Genomic DNA, 16,155 nt, shown 5'->3' on the forward strand with positions numbered 1-16,155 from the left:
TCAACGACATTGAGTCCTTCAAGTTAGGCAAAGGGAGCTCTGGAAACTGGAAAAAATCTTATAAAATCACAAGTTTCCATGAATTTCAGTGACACATGGATAACAACTTTGTACCACAATGCCAAACTAGTAGATTCGGATGGACAGATTAATGTCAAACATTATGCAATTTATCACTAAATAAAATAAAAACAAAATAAAAACTGACACTTGACATATTTCAGGGTTGTTCACCAAAGAAATAGAAGAGCAGTTAAATATGCCCGTCTGGTACCCACCTCATCCTTTGTATCATTCTTGTACTTATGCAGTGATTCCCTAATGACAGGCGCCATACTAGCCTCTTCCATGAATGTACACGCAGCGACGGTGAGAGGAGCTAGCAACTCCGGCTGACAATGGCTGACAACGTTAGAAACAACCTGGAAAGGGCACCAAACAGATCAAAATATCGTTATCCGTCAAGATTATCATGGTTTTTTTTTTTTTTAATTTTTTAAACACTGAAACGGCAGTCACCAGCATGCCAATTTCATAAAACTTCTTAAAATCACAAATTGACGAAGCACTGGAAAAAAAACGTGCTTAGCAGAAACAGGTAACAAGTCAAAATACCACATCATACTACATCTAGCATATTAATCAGGAATTCCCATACAGTTTAAAAATATTATGCATGTACCTACATAATTATAATAACAAAATTTAAAAAAAAAATTCTGTGTTTTTATTATCAAGTTTAAAGCCACAAAAGTCACAAACTTGACCTAGCCTGCAGACTACAGTCCAGTTGTGTTTTTTATATTGTACAATATACCAAGTTGAGTTGAATATTTCTGTTTGCCGAAAAATGTTGCTATAGCACCTCAACATGTATGTTTTAAGGGAAGCTTTCTACCATCATTATCTTTAAACCTTTTAAGTTTAATGTAAATCTGTGGACGTTTGTTTTGTGTCGTACCCAAACCCTTTAAAGAAATTGGGCCAAGGTGTCTGTGCATAGGTTCCAGCCTATAACTGCAGGGGTGGATTTCACAAAGGTAGTCCTAACTTTAGGACTAGTCCTAGGCAATGCTTAGAGATAGGACCAGTTCTAAGTTAGGATGAGTTACTGGTCCTAACTTAGGACTGGTCCTATCTCTTAGCATTGCCTAGGACTAGTCCTAAGTTAGGACTACCTTTGTGAAATCCACCCCAGGACAAATTCTTGGGACTGACCTTTTTAAGGACTTCCTTCTCCTCGTCTCTTTGAAGGAGGTCCAGAACGCTGACCATCTGAGCAGGCTCTGTACACCCTAATGTAGCTGTGTTGATCAGGTGACCTTCCGATGGCCAATCAGCAAGCAGGGCTGCCAGTAGATGTCTCGCATACATTATGGATATTGCATAGTTTATCTGTAAATGAAGGATGGTAAATTTGAGCAAGTTAGAAACAACGGAGTAGTGGGAGAACTGGAGCCACCTTGTTTTCTTTTCAACTTCAACACATATTTCAATCTTCCTAATCACTTCATTACTGACATGATTTTACAGGGCATTGAAGCACTAGCTAGGCAACCACAGAGATTGTTCTCCAGACCATTCAACCCCATGGTCTGAACATCCAAGAAGGAAATGACTAATAACCTTTTGTTTTGCCTTCCACTTCTCCTAACAGATACCATGCTTCCATTCACCAATTAATTTTTATTTTCTCTCTTCCTATCTTTAATATTTTCGTTTATCAAGCGTAGCCCTCACGTGTACCCTTCTGGTGTTAGGGGGACTCTCATAAAAAAATTTAAAAAATAAAAAAAGTTTGCACTAGCTATGTCTATTTTCTCATGCTCTAGAGTTTGACAAACCTTGTGTAGATGTTCCCTTGGATTAGTCTTCCCGTGGGTGTTGAGTTCCTTCTTCAGTAGATCGGCACTTCGGGATCTCTGTTGCCATTGGTAACTCTACAATTACAACAAATTCAACAATAAGTGTGAATTATAGTCTTACATGTAACTGACAGTGGTTCAAATTTTGGCTAAAGAACAAAATCTACATGAACTTTAACAGATGATGTTTTTTAGAAACCACAATAAGCTATCCTACCTCCCTAAGGGCTTTCTCTGAGCTGGCGATGAGCTTCAACGACATATCAACCATGGGCTCCGCGATGGCTTCATGAGGCGTCTTTGTAGGTCTATAGAAAATAATATCAAAGTTCAGTTATTTATGGCACGGTCACGACCCTGCCGGTTTTAAACGGCAGTTTCAAAACTCATTCCCTCACCTTTTATTCCCTTATTAATAAATGATGTTGCCAGAACAGGCCTGAAATTTCATCTCTGAAAGGGCAAGGCCGTTTCCATTTTGCAAAGGGGCACTTCTATTGCAATATCTGAAAGTCTATGGGAAACTTTTAAAGGGGCACCAAGGCCAAGACAACAGAGGCCATGTCCTTTTCACAAATACTCGGGCGCGTGCGTAAAGATTGGAATTAGGTGCATTGTGGTCTAGTTGGTGATCAAATTTGATCCATAGCTATCCCACAATGCACCTCATTCATTAGTTTGCGCTTGCGCATAGTGTTTGCGAAAAGGTATATTGCCTCCGTGGCCTGCGGCCAGGCCTGGCTGAACAAGAATGCGCAAAAGTTGTACATACTTAGGCAGAGAGCTTGACGAGCTGAAGGCCACGGCACCGGAGTCAACGGACTTCAGGTCTATCTTGGAGGATTTCTCTGTGTTGTTTTTGGGCTCCCATCTCTTAGCGAGCTCCTTGATGTCACTACTCACCCCTGCCGACCCATCTTCAAGAAACCTACAAGAAGATGGAGTAGACAAATGACATGCAGAAATGCTTAAGTTCACAAACTCAAGTCAGAACTAAGCCTTTTTTCCAAAAATAATTTGGAGCCAATGCAAAGAAGCAACAACGTCAAATCTATGATAATTTAAAGGCATTGTACACATTTGGTAATTGTCACAGACCAGTATTCTCACGTAGTGTATCCCAACATGTGCATAAAATTACAAATCTGTGAAAGTTGCCCAATCGGTCATCGAAGTTGCAAGAGAATAATGAAAGAAAAAAATACAAATTTGTGTGCTTCCAGATGCCTGAGAAGAGCTACAGGCCTGAAGTCTTTCTCAGATTGAAATATTTTAGAGAAAAATTACATCTTTCTCAAAAACCCTGTACTTCAGGGGGAGCCGTTTGTCATAATGTTTTATAAACTATCAACAGCTCTCTATAACACGTTACCTAGTAAGTTTTTATGCTTACAACTATTTTGAGTAATTACCAATAGTGTTCAGCTTAGGGTGTTTTACGCTCTCAAGGGAGTTGAGACAGACGCAGGGAGTAGAGAAAGTTTATGGAATGGTCTATGGGATAGGTTTTTTTTATTTTATTTTTATTTTATGCAATTCGCCAGACACACAAGGCCTGAAGGCCACTTCAAGGTGTGGGCTACAATTTTTGTTCTTCCAGGGGCCGTTGCCACCTACTCCTAGGGCTGAAACAGGGTTACCCCTTTTACAGTCCATATGGATGTAGGCATGGGTATCATCAATCAAATAAGGTTCCAGAAATTGTACTGACCATTCCTGTATCTTGGTTTCAACTGTCTCAAGATTGTGGCCAGACTTCTCATAAATTGCTCTTAGTATGGGAAGTGGCGTCTGCAGGGCTTCATTCGTCATCTGAAGAAAGAAAATTACATGACATCAGTACCTTTCAAAGTTGTGTTCTGAAGGGAAAACACTCAACTCACTATTTAAAGGTATTGTAAAAGAGACTAGTAGAGCTGACAAAATAGTAATAAGTGGTGTTTTGGGAATAATCCGTTGTTTGAGTCGGGAGAAAATAGTGAAAAACCATTCACAAGTTTTAGCATGTAAACATATTTTATTGCCATTTTCTGTCTTTTTGTCTAATGTATTTGCACAAATTTTCCTGGTAATTTGCCAATTAAAACAAATCAAATCAAAAGAAATGACAGCCTCAAACAACAGAGATCAATAAATCCCCCAAAATAAGAGTAGCTTCAGCCCTTTAAAATCTTCTTAATTTGTTTTCAGATTTAATTGACCAGGGTATTACTCTCACATGCATAAAGATCTTGGCTTTATCTTCAATCCCCTCCAAGGGATCTATTCCCCCCTGTGACGAAGTGGATGATCCCCTCAGCTGTCCGGGCACAGGTGGCGGAGCCCTCAGTGGCATGGAGTCTGGGGTGGCGTACCCGGACCCGCTGGACTCCGAGAACGTCGATGTGGATTTGAAGTCTGACTCTGAGATGTCATCGCTGTCCTCGTTTTCATTGTTGATGTCACTGTTGTCCTTGTCATTGTCTTCATCGTGGGATGACAAGTTGTCACTGTCGATGAATACGGGATCGTCGGACCGGCTGAATGAGGACGGGCCGGACTTGTCGTGGGTGTAGAGACGAATCGATAGAATCTGCAATTTGAAAGGAAAGACAGTTATAAATCCCTAAAAATAAGAGTAGTTTCTTAGCACAAGATTTTAGTTGCTTCATGTTTTACTTGCTTTCAATCAACATGGCTTATATTAATGTACTTATGTAATTTAATGTTATAGCTAATATAAAAATGATTTTATTTTCTACACAGCCCCTTTATGGTAGCCTTGTTTGATACCCTTAATTCAGCGTAAAACAAAATTATTTACAACTGAAATTGGAATTGAAACTGTACACTAAAGTAGAAACTTGAATTCCTAAAAAAAAAGTTTAGTCCTAATAAATTTTGTTTTAAACCAGGCCTAAAAGAAGGTATCCACAAATGGTTAAAACAAAGTAACTTCTTCGTAAGTAGTGCTAACATATCTTGAATGTACCTCTAGGTCCCGTAAGATCCATTGCCTGTTGAGTTTGGTTGCCTGACTCGCTAAGTGTACTAGCAATGGTAGTAAGTTGCTAGTCAGAAGCTGCAGTCTTTTCTCTGCACCATCGAGTCCCTGCAAAGAATGAACAAAGACAAATTGACAAATGGAAAATTAAATTTCATCAAAACTTTTAACAACTGTGCTGCTGCTTCCATGGTAACATACCTGGCAACATCAAAGAGGAGGGGAAATGAACAATTCAATTTTGTGATGCACTAATTTTTCTTATACTTGATAGAGTCCTCTCGTGAGCTGAGAAAAATATTACAAGTCTCTAACCTCACGTTGAAATGTTGTAGATTGCCATCTTTTAGGGCATTACTCGTCTACCTGCAAAATGTCAGCAGAGTTTGTGGAACGGTGAACCAGAACACAATTACCAGAGAAAAAAACATAGACAGATAGACAGACAGACAGACAGTATTAGTATCTTGTACTATTTTTTTTACTCTTATTTTTTGTTTATATTGCTTTTAATTTTCCGTAACATTCTTAAATATTTTACGTAATTTTTATATTGTAATTTTATCATGTGATTTTATATTTACTTTTAACATGTTAGTTTGTTCGCAGGGCCCAACCATTTTTTTTTACTGATTTGGCTCACCCTGGGTAAATAAAGGAAATAAATAAAAGACAGGCAAAACGTCAACACAAACGAATTAGCAGAAAAACAACAAGTTAATGGACAGATAAACAAACAAACAAACCTTAATGTTAGCCAGGATCGCTTTGATTATGAGGTAGAGGACCCAGACTGTTTCTACGTTCAGTTCAGCACCTACAGATAGAAATCATTGTACAATAATAACAGATTATTATGTGGCTTCTTGTGGCCGGACCCAAGCTCTGGGCCCAATTTTATAAAGCTGTTAAGCAGAAAATGCTGCTTGACAAATTTCTTCGCTCAGCAAAAATGTAGAAGGGCACCAGTCACAAAAGTGTAAACTTAATGTAATTTTGGCTGGTAACCTGTTGGAGCTGGTATGAGTTGGATATGGGACGCACAGACGCTATATTTTTCCTTATTCCACGAGCGCAAGTGATAACGAATTTATCTTCAAGCAAAATCAAGGAATCAATTTTGTGCTATGGATCGACCAATTAAAAAAAAGGATTCAAATTTGTCGCTACAGTTCAACCAATCAAAATCAAGGATTAAAATTTGTTGATATGGACTGGCAAACCAGAATCAAGGTATCAAGTTTCCTTGACGGTAAGACACAATGACATCATACCTTCTTTGAGCTGTGTGAGTATGTCCTTGGTAATGGTGATGAAGAACGAAAACTCGTCTGGTTTCAGACTCTGTCCGAACTCCTCATCTACAATCAGCTTGTATTCTTTCACCTGAGTATGGTTTGAGAGAGAAAAAAAAAATTAAATAGCCCACTTTCAACGGTGAGTCTTTGAATTTCAGTGTTGGATGGAAATACTGGCACATCCCAACCAGAATCATCTTTTAACTGATGCGAAACAAATTTTTAGTCAAAATTATTTTCTCTTCCACGATCTAGGATTTCATTTTTTATTTATCCAAACTATCATTTCTATCAATTTTCCACAGTTGGTCTATTACTAGAACAGCAAATAATTAATAAAATGGAGATATTTAGGTATTTTCAGATCTAACAGTTTCTGAATTGACGGAAACTCACATGTTTTTTCTTCCTGGTTCTAACGTCAGTAACGATGGCTCTGTTCTTCTCTACTAGATGTCTAATAACAATAACGTTAGACTGTTCCCCAGTGGATTCAGAATACCTCGCAGCACTGCCGAGACATAAAACCTGTCCAGTAAAAAATAACAAATTTTTTAAATAACAATTTTTAAATAAACGACCCCATTACAAACATAAATCCCATCATTTCTTGATTCACTGTCTGTGTTATTAACTTTTTCAGTGCCAAGATCCTACATACACAATCTATTTTATGTATTTAAAAAACGTCATTATCGTGCATGTACCATTTTTTTTTTATGTTCTCAAAAATTGTCATCAATAGTACATGTGCGACCCGTAATACACATGTTATCACGAGAGGGCATTAACACTTCAAAAATACTATTGACTTTGGGATGTACCAAGGCAACACATATCAGCAAGATACAGTGTGTTTGATGAGAAGACTTTTTTATCTTTTTTTCAAAGACAAACCTCACAAAGCTGGGCATTTCAGCTTGCTGAAAGAGTTAAAAACTACTTATACATTTGACTAGAATGGAATTTGAACCTAACACCTACCGGTTAAAGGGTCTATGTAACTTTTGTAGGACAAAAACCCCAATGTCCACAGATTTACACTAAACTTACACAGTTTGAAGATAATGATAGTAGAAAGCTTCCCTGAAAGTATTACGTGCTGAGGTGCTGTAGTTTTTGGGAAATTAGTAAAACAATGTCATGAAAATAATTTTCGTCTCATGAGACGAAAATTATTTTAATCATTTACAAACGTATTTTCATGACATTGTTTTACTCATTTCTCAAAAACTACAGCACCTCAGGAAGTAAGATTTGAAGGGAAACTTTCCACTATCATTATCTTCAAACCCTGTAAGTTTAATGTAAATCTATGGACATTTTGAAAAGGTACCCAAATCCTTTAACGTGCCAGTGCTCAAAAAAGGGCCGTTAGCTCAGATGGTAGAGCAGCAGCACATATACCTTGAGTTCGCACGTACAAAGCCCACCTGAGTAAATTTGTCTCTGTTCACCCCAAAATTGATTTGACTTTTCCCCGTCAGTTTCCCAACTTCTTGCAAATTGCAACAATAACAGCAAATTTTCATCGTTAGGTGCTTCAACATGCTGCGTTGTTAATATAATTTGGTTTTTACCCTTTCAGCAATGTGTATTACGCACTATACATGCAACACTTTCCTGAGTTCTGTGAAGAAAAACAAATCTGAAGGCAACTCACTCGGGTAGGATTCGAACCCATGACCTTTGCATTGCTAGAGCAGATGTCTTACCACTAGGCCACCGAGCTAGCTGAGGCAGTTTGAATCCTTAACAGCGGGTACCGCAACAAATTGAAATTGTATTCATTATCCCCAAAGCAAAAAAACAACAACTGGGGATCATAGTTATTATTGCAGATTCTTACCTCAGGAAAGCCGGCCACCACAAAGAGAGCGAAGATGCAGGGGAGTGGGCACTCCTTGGGCAGGCATCCGATACTCTCACTGATCTTCTTAGCAATCACAACCTGCCATGAAGGCATCAGACACAGATGCTGAAGGATGTTTGCGATGAGAGACGTCCACTCTAGACCACTCCTTAAATAAAATAAAGAATGGGATAACAATCAGCCATATTGTTTTTTTTAATTTTGCACAAAATAGTTAATGGCCTGACGTTTCGACCCTAGCAGAGTCCTTCTCGAGACTCTGCCAGGGTCGAAACATTAACTGACAGAGAAAGACTCGAAGCGTCAGGCCATTTACTATTTTTCGCATTTATACCATACAAAGGTTGTTTTGGTTAGCAAGCAGTTTGCAACTGCCCATTCTATTATCTAATTCTTTTATTTGATTGCCCACCCAAGAGCACAATTAGCACAAGTAACAGTATGAATAGGAAACTAGCAGAAATATTCAGTTTTAGATGTGGAAGGAAAAACCCCAAAGTGGGGGGGGGGGACACCCAAATGTGAATCTTCAGGTCAAAGTTGCGTTTGGAAGGGGATTGAAGTAGGCTCAAGGCAGGTTTCTAGAGTAATTCATGGGCCTTGAAGTGTGATATCAGATGTTTAAGCTGTATAAACTACTTACTTCTCAAGGCAAGATGCACCAAGATCAAAAAGGAAATCAACCGTCAGAGCTCCGTCAATCTTAACCTCCTCTTCCTCCTCCACCTTCCCTCCAGTCTCCTCGATACCCGTCTCAGCCCCTGCTGCCTCCACGACTGTCTCCAAGACATCCTCTTCCTTGGTGCTTGAGGACTTCTGCTTGGGTTGGAGGGCCTGGGATAATCGGACAATCTTGTCAGCGTCTCGAGGCGGGATGTGGATGAGGAGTTGTCCCAAGAGGGCCACCGTCTGGTGATGGGTGATGTTGTCGTGGGTGTTTCGTTCCCTGAGATGGTGAAGAAGGACGGTAAGAAAGAATGTAGAACCACCCCAACTCATATAGAGATCATCATTACATGGTGTTACTGAAAAACCTTTACTATAAAGAACATCCACGTTTGATTGGCTGCATATTGCATGCGCCACAGCACAGAACCTTGTAAACTATTACATGGTGCTATGTAAAAGGAGTTGGTCTCATAATTCAAAAACGTAGTCCGACATAGCTTGCAGGAAATACTGTATGCCAAAGCGCCTTGAGCGTCACCGAGTGACAGATATGCGCGCTAAAGAGGCCACTATTATTATTATTATTTCAGCAACCTTGTGGCACTTTAATACCTTAACGTTAATACCTCCTGAAGTCTATAGAACATTTGATGATAATAATAGTGGCTTTCTTATCCATCAATCAGTGACACTAATGCCACTCCAACAATATTATAACATATCCTACAAGGTATGCGGAGTTAAGTTTTGAAGTATAAGAGCTTTTTCCTTTACAAAGTTACGAGGTACTGTGGCGCAATATGCTGCAATTCAACCATACCAGGAACATCGGGGCAAACCCCTTCCTTTGCGATAAGCGCACTGGGTTCTTTTACTATCAACTCATACTTTGAAAACAAAGTGTTGAGCAGTGTCTTTTCTTGGTCTCAAATGAGATTTACTTCCGTTTTTTACTTTTTTTAATAAAATAAAAAGCTATGTGCACCAGCAGACCAACTTTAATTTAAAAAAGGTAGTATTCAGGTATTTTGTCTTGAGGTTGTACATGTACTTACTTTGCCATTCTCAGCAACAGCGGCAAAATAGCGTCAATATGAAGTTCCTGAATATTGACCTGTCGCAACGAAGAGCCGTCTCTCTGGAATAAAGAAGGGTTACAAAATAGACAACAAAATAGTGCAGCTCGTTTAATATGTTCCACACCCTTGAGAGAACATATTACCGCATCACTTAGGGAACTTCATTGGCTACCAATTAGAGAACGAATCCATTTTAAAATTGCTCTTCTTGTATTTGAATGCTTGAACAAAACTCCCCGATATACATTTGTATTTCCCCTTTACCGACACATTCTTCAGTCCACACTTGACATCAATCGCTTGATTGTTCCCCGAGCAAACGGTTAACAAAATTACTAGCAGCAACTGCACAGAAGCAGAAAATTACTTGTTTGGTGTTTGTTTGTTTGTTTGTTTTACTTCACGCTGAAACATTGTGCTGAGCAGAATGAGGTCACCAACCAAAACACCATGCAATATATCATTCTGGTGACCGGTTCCCTGCAAATACTTGCTTAGCAGAAAACATTGCTGAACAGAAACAAGTATAGGAATCAAATTGCCTCTAGCTACCGTGCAATCTCGATGGTGTAAGTGATAAGACACTGCTCTAGAATTGCAAAGGTATTACCCGATTAATATGCCTGTGATTTTGTTCACAGAACTCAGGAAAGTGCCGAGTACACAGTGCTAACAAATACATTGATGTATGGGTAAAACCCAAATTAATAGTCTTTATCCCCAATGGAAATTTAACATCTATTCAAATACTGCACAGCTCTATGAAGCTAGGCTTAGAAATGGCGAAAAATTTACAGGCGCTAACTAGAATGTAATAAAGTTACCGGTGTGTTCTCCAGCAACATGGCCGCCAGGAGACCTAGGACCCTTTCTTGTGAGCTCACGGTGAAGGCTTTCTCTTGTAGTAGGACCTTGCTCTCTGACTCCGGTTGTTGAAGGGCTGTCAAGAAAAGTATTTTTTGTTGTTACTACAATACATTTTTATTTTTAAGGAGATTTTGGCAATTTTTTGCACAAACTATGTTGGGACAATAGTTGGTAGCTGATATACCAACACTCTTTCATTGTTAACATAACTGTAAATGTGCACAAATTTCCCTCAAGTGCAATAGACCTTATGCACATGACGCCATTTCAGTATGGCGCCCTCACCAAGAGGTCAAAAAGAGGTTGTTCATTGGCCAATCATGTGCGCAGCGCGTACAAATCTGTGCGTTTTGATTGTTTCGTCACCGTTTTTCCACTAAGATGGCCGCTGGATGACGTCAATGCATAAGGTCTATAGATTAACCTGGTAAGTCTGCTGTCACCTAGTGTTCAAAATTATTTTCCCCTTTGTATTAATACAAACCTTCTGTTGGTTTCTTGTCTGTTGTTTCAGTAGATTTCTCCTTGTCCTCTTTCTCTTCAGTCTCTTCAGTCTCTTCAGTCTTCTCAGTCTTTTCAGTCTTTTCAGTCTCGTCAGTCTTCTTGTCTTCCTGTTCTTTCACTAAGAAGACGAATCGACAAAATACAATCAATTTTCCCCCATCATTCCCATGTATGAATGAACTATGACCCCTTAAAGGCACTGGACCCATTGTTATTTACTCAAACTAATTGTTTTGAAACTGATTTGGCAAAAAGCAACGGAGAGCTGTTGTTAGTACAAAACATTGTGAGAAACGGGTCCCCTCTGAAGTAACAGAGTTTATGAGAAAGGGGTAATTTCTCACTCAAATAATAAAAGGCCTCAGTATTATGCATCTGAAAGCACAAAAACTTATTTTTTTGCAACATTTGTGATAAATTGAGCCCAAATTTTCAAAGGTTTGTTATTTTATGCATATGATGAGATACACCAAGCGAGAATACTGGTCTTTGACAATTACCAAAGGTGTCCAGTTAAAACCACCAGGGCTCATTAATTGGAATGGAAATTGATTAAAAATTCCTTCTTCATTTTTGTTTTCCTTTCTAAATTTGAGAGTCCCATTTTAGGCTGGTGACTGTTATGTCAATCCTGTTATCTACACCTTACATGATATGGCAGTCTGGGCAACAGTCGGCAGGCAGTTGGTGGCTAACTCAATACATTGCTGGAACAGCTTGTTGGCATTTTGCACGTACTCAACATTCACATCTGTAAGAGTTAAAAACAAATAAAACAAAAACAACTTGGTTAAGTTTTAGTTTCTTCCATCTCAATTTTGTTAAATTCTGGAAATTAAACTTAATCACTGTAATAAAAATAAAAATAATAAACATGATTCGGTGGTGAACACAGACAAATTTACAACATAGGGAGACCTGTAACATAGCACGTTAGTTCAGAGGTTGTTGGTTCAAATCCCGCTCAAGTCAATTTTCTTTTGTTCAAACCCAAATCATTTAAATTTTACCCAGTCAGTTTTCCTGGTGGTTTATTATTTGATATAAATAAGAATAATACAAAGTTTTACAGAAGTCTGGTACCTTGACTGTGTGTATTGCGCACCATATCAGCAACGGAAAGAGCCAGAGAACAAAACAACAGCCAGGAATGATGGTGGCTGTAACTCTCCAACATGCCACCTTGCTGATTACCAGAGGTCACTGCAAAGTCAAAAGGTCAAAGGGTCAAACATACAATGAACTGTCACAAATGAACCAACTCTGCATGATTAAGAAACAAGCAGGGCCCAATTTCATGGCTCTGCTTACCGCCGAATTCTGCGCTTACTATCACGATTCCCCGCTTACATGCAAGCGCCGAATTTCTGTGCTAGCTTCGTACGCGTAGAATGCATAGTAACGTGGAGTCACACACACGCAGAAGCCAAAATTCGCCGCTAACCTGTGAAATACGCTTGCCGTGTGCTTACGGTATTGCAGAGCCATGAAATTGGGCCATGTATTTGCATTAGGCTTAAATTTGCTCTGTATCCATTACATTAAATTATTTTCAATTCATTTTCATTAATTGATTTTCTTGACCAGTTCTTGACTGTCTTTGACTTAAACGCCTGTACTTAATTTGCTAATTATTCACCCTTTATTCACCCATATGAAAATAAATGTTGATTGAATTGAACTGAAATGAATCGAAACGGCAGCCATTTCAAAAATGTTATCGTTCGTAGACATTTCATGGGAGAAAAACCGATAATTCTGAAAAACAAAAAAATCCTTAGAGACAAAAGTTGATCTGGTTAGTGTTTTTTATTTTGTAATTTTTGTGCTCAAGCAACTCTTTGAAATTGGGCCTTAGTTTTAATAAGCTTTCTTATTTTAATAATGTAAAGTTTGCCTTTCTTACTTACCTGTAGTCATGGTGAATATCTCTGTACTGTGGGCAGCCGTGTGACTGAAATAGTAAAAGAAAAAACACATATTCAGATTAGTCTGAGACTACAATAATAAGATCTGTTTAAGAAGGCGGCGCTTTTGGGAACAGCGAGAGGATCCGGTGAAGGGCTAATATAAGGCCATTTGACGTAGCCAGACTCAAGGAATAACCAGCAAAAAGGACAGCCAGTGTAGAGTCTACAAATGTCTCATACCTTCATGTCAAACTAAAAATTACAACTTCCCAGGATGTGTCGTAATTTGGGTGTGATCCCTGGCTACATGGCAGTTAACGGTTGTATGGCTTCTGACTGGCACCCCCGAACAAAGATATTGACAAAATAGCGAGACCGCCAATATAGGGCTAGATAGCTCGGTTAATCCGGAGGTCGGTTCAAATCCCACTCTAGTCAATTTTTATTTGTTCAAATCATTTTAAAAATGTACCCAGTGAGTTTCCCGTGTGGTTAATCATAATATAAATAACTTATAGTATCACATGCAGTGAAAAGAAGAACAAAATAACATACCCATCGGGAAACTTCTGTGCATGATTGCAGCCGTAGCAGAGGTCAAAATCATCACACACGTTACAATGTATACGAGTTCCGGCAATGAACCCATGGCAAGAATCACAATTATACCTGTGGGAAAGTTGAAAATTCTCGTTAATATTCCACAAGTTCCTAATTGTAATAATTGCATCAGGGATAAAGGCTATCGTTGTGTTTGTGTTAAACTGTTGGTGTTTCAAATTGTCAAAGCATCATGTTTAGCTTAAAAATGGCCCAGATGTACACATAACACAAGTACACGCCCAGATACAATGTTTTTGCATTGAGCATTTTAATGCAAATCTGTTGTTAAATAATTGATTGATTTCTTTGGATTTTTTTGTCAATATTTTCAACACAATTTGCCTTTATTTTCTATAACTAATGAATTTCAAGATAATTAATGACACAATTTGCATTTATTTTCTATAACTAATGCATTTCAAGAAATTAAAAACAAAACTGATGACTAATTTTGTTTACCTAAAGTTGACCATAATTAATGACACAATTTGCATTTATTTTCTATAACTAATGCATTTCAAGAAATTAAAAACAAAACTGATGACTAATTTTGTTTACCTAAAGTTGACCATAGGATGTTCATCTAGATGACCTTCCGTCTGAACACCACCTACAGGAAAGAAAAACATGTAACAGATATTTGAGGCATTGCATGGTGATATATCAATGTATATTTGTTTTGCACTAACACCAAGTGTGTACATACTTTTCTGTGTAGATTTCTTCTTTTGAAAAAAGGTCTTGCTTTTTATTCTTCTGCCGTGGACTGGACTTTGGAATTTGGGAGACTTCTCGGTTATGTCCTGCTTAATAACTACTACCTGGGCGGTAGGTAGAAAATCGGCCGGGACTACTACTTTAGCTTAGTGGATCGAGGGGACTTCTTGATATTAACTTCACTGTCACAGAGTGATTTCTTACTAGTGAAAAATTAGACTTTTGATTATACTTGTTCAGTTCTCAAAAAGATTTAATTTTTTTTTTAAGCCAGTACATCCACCATGTGACCATCCTGTAGGAGCCAACCCAGGTAACTGGCAGAAGATCTCACGAGAATGACAAAAGAATGTACCATCAGAGTTCAGTAAAATCTCACAAAATCTTCTCACTCCTTTTCCAGCCACATCCAAAGCTTATGGGAAAAGGGCTTTTCATGTTGCATCTCCTGAACTCTGGAATTCACTCCCAATAGTATTAAAGAAAGTTCCTCACTAAAACAGTTTAAGTCTTTTTTGAAGACATATCTCTTTGTGAATTAACCTTTTTTTTTATTACATATCAAAATATATTTTTCATTGTATGCATTTTGTAGTTCTTTCCATATTTTCTGTAATTTTTGTATTCAACAGTCCTGGTTTTTCTCTCTTTACTTTCCAAAAGCGCTTTAAATACTTCACTGTAAATTTGCGCTATATAAAAACTCTTTATTACTTTTATAATTCAATAATCAAAACAAAAACTAAAGAATAAATAAAAATTCAGAGAACTCAAGCTCTGGTGTTTCTGTTTAGCATAGTGTGGGTTCGAATCCCGGTCGTGACACTTGTGTCCCTGAGCAGACACTTAACTATAATTGCTTCTCTCCACCCAGGGGTAAATGGGTACCTGTGAGGGCAGAGGTGATTCTTGCGACTGATTTAGCTTAGTAGAGCATATTTGTAGCACAGGCTGTATAGAGAAGCCCTATGGGTGTGAAAAGCAAGGTGTAAAAACAGACTATAATTATTATTATTTTGCACTGACCAAAGTAGCAAGCGTAGCAGTAGTCGAAAGCTTCACATTCCAGACATCGATAGTGGGCACCAGGGAGAGTAATATTACATCCATCACACATCATACTGATGGATGGTAGCTGGTTGCAGTAACGTGCCACAAACATCTGTCGAGCCTAATGTTCGGAAGAAACAAAATAAACAACAACTGAAGTGTCGTTTGAAACTTTGCATGGTGGTGTGAAAAATAATAAGGATAAACTATAAATAGTAGTAAACTTGCAGGTACAACCCTGTATATATCTCTTTTGAGGGAGTGTTGGCTCTGAAAAAAAAACGGATTGGTCTCATCGTTTGGACAGTGTAATATGCTCGTCGTCAGGAGAGCGAATAAAGAAGAGCATAGTAGACTGTACATAACGTTGGGACCAAACCGGCTCTTTTCCTCTTAAAAGATTTGATATATGGTTGTACCCGCAAGTTTACTATTATTTATAGTTTATTCTTACAACAACCGAGTTGGTACCCTCAAACACTGTTATTGACAAAAAAGAGAGATTGCTCACAATAGGGTTAGAAAGCTTAAATTGGTAGAGCCCCAGCAGGTTAATCCAGAGGTCACAATGTATGTGGAGCTACATTTTTGTAGTATGAGAACAATTCCTTTACATGGCACCATGGAATGGTTTACAAGGTGCTTGTTGGAGATTGCCTGGAACTGGTTGTCTGCAGATTGCCTCATGTAATAAAGGCACTGGACAGTGGAAATGTTTGGTAATTGTCAAAGACCAG

General features: G+C 38.4%; 1 protein-coding gene across 2 annotated transcripts in view; it reads right to left on the reverse strand.

Annotated features, from left to right (window-relative positions):
• Positions 1-16,155, reverse strand: part of LOC139943649 (zinc finger ZZ-type and EF-hand domain-containing protein 1-like) — a 73,742-nt gene that overhangs the window by 8,383 nt on the left and 49,204 nt on the right. For both annotated transcript variants that reach the window (XM_071940380.1, XM_071940379.1), the window contains exons 47-68: positions 15,395-15,539; positions 14,210-14,261; positions 13,604-13,717; positions 13,049-13,092; positions 12,222-12,341; positions 11,788-11,889; positions 11,119-11,256; positions 10,592-10,707; positions 9,744-9,826; positions 8,663-8,965; positions 7,996-8,167; positions 6,543-6,674; positions 6,123-6,234; positions 5,595-5,665; positions 4,837-4,956; positions 4,084-4,437; positions 3,577-3,677; positions 2,638-2,793; positions 2,083-2,173; positions 1,845-1,940; positions 1,219-1,395; positions 279-422 (exon numbers count right to left, since the gene is read on the reverse strand). In XM_071940380.1, coding sequence (XP_071796481.1) covers positions 279-422; positions 1,219-1,395; positions 1,845-1,940; positions 2,083-2,173; positions 2,638-2,793; positions 3,577-3,677; positions 4,084-4,437; positions 4,837-4,956; positions 5,595-5,665; positions 6,123-6,234; positions 6,543-6,674; positions 7,996-8,167; positions 8,663-8,965; positions 9,744-9,826; positions 10,592-10,707; positions 11,119-11,256; positions 11,788-11,889; positions 12,222-12,341; positions 13,049-13,092; positions 13,604-13,717; positions 14,210-14,261; positions 15,395-15,539 — 2,943 coding nt within the window. The remainder of the gene's footprint in view (positions 1-278; positions 423-1,218; positions 1,396-1,844; positions 1,941-2,082; positions 2,174-2,637; positions 2,794-3,576; positions 3,678-4,083; positions 4,438-4,836; positions 4,957-5,594; positions 5,666-6,122; positions 6,235-6,542; positions 6,675-7,995; positions 8,168-8,662; positions 8,966-9,743; positions 9,827-10,591; positions 10,708-11,118; positions 11,257-11,787; positions 11,890-12,221; positions 12,342-13,048; positions 13,093-13,603; positions 13,718-14,209; positions 14,262-15,394; positions 15,540-16,155) is intronic.

The sequence above is a fragment of the Asterias amurensis genome, chromosome 11, assembly GCF_032118995.1.
Source record: "Asterias amurensis chromosome 11, ASM3211899v1".
Lineage (NCBI taxonomy): Eukaryota > Metazoa > Echinodermata > Asteroidea > Forcipulatida > Asteriidae > Asterias > Asterias amurensis.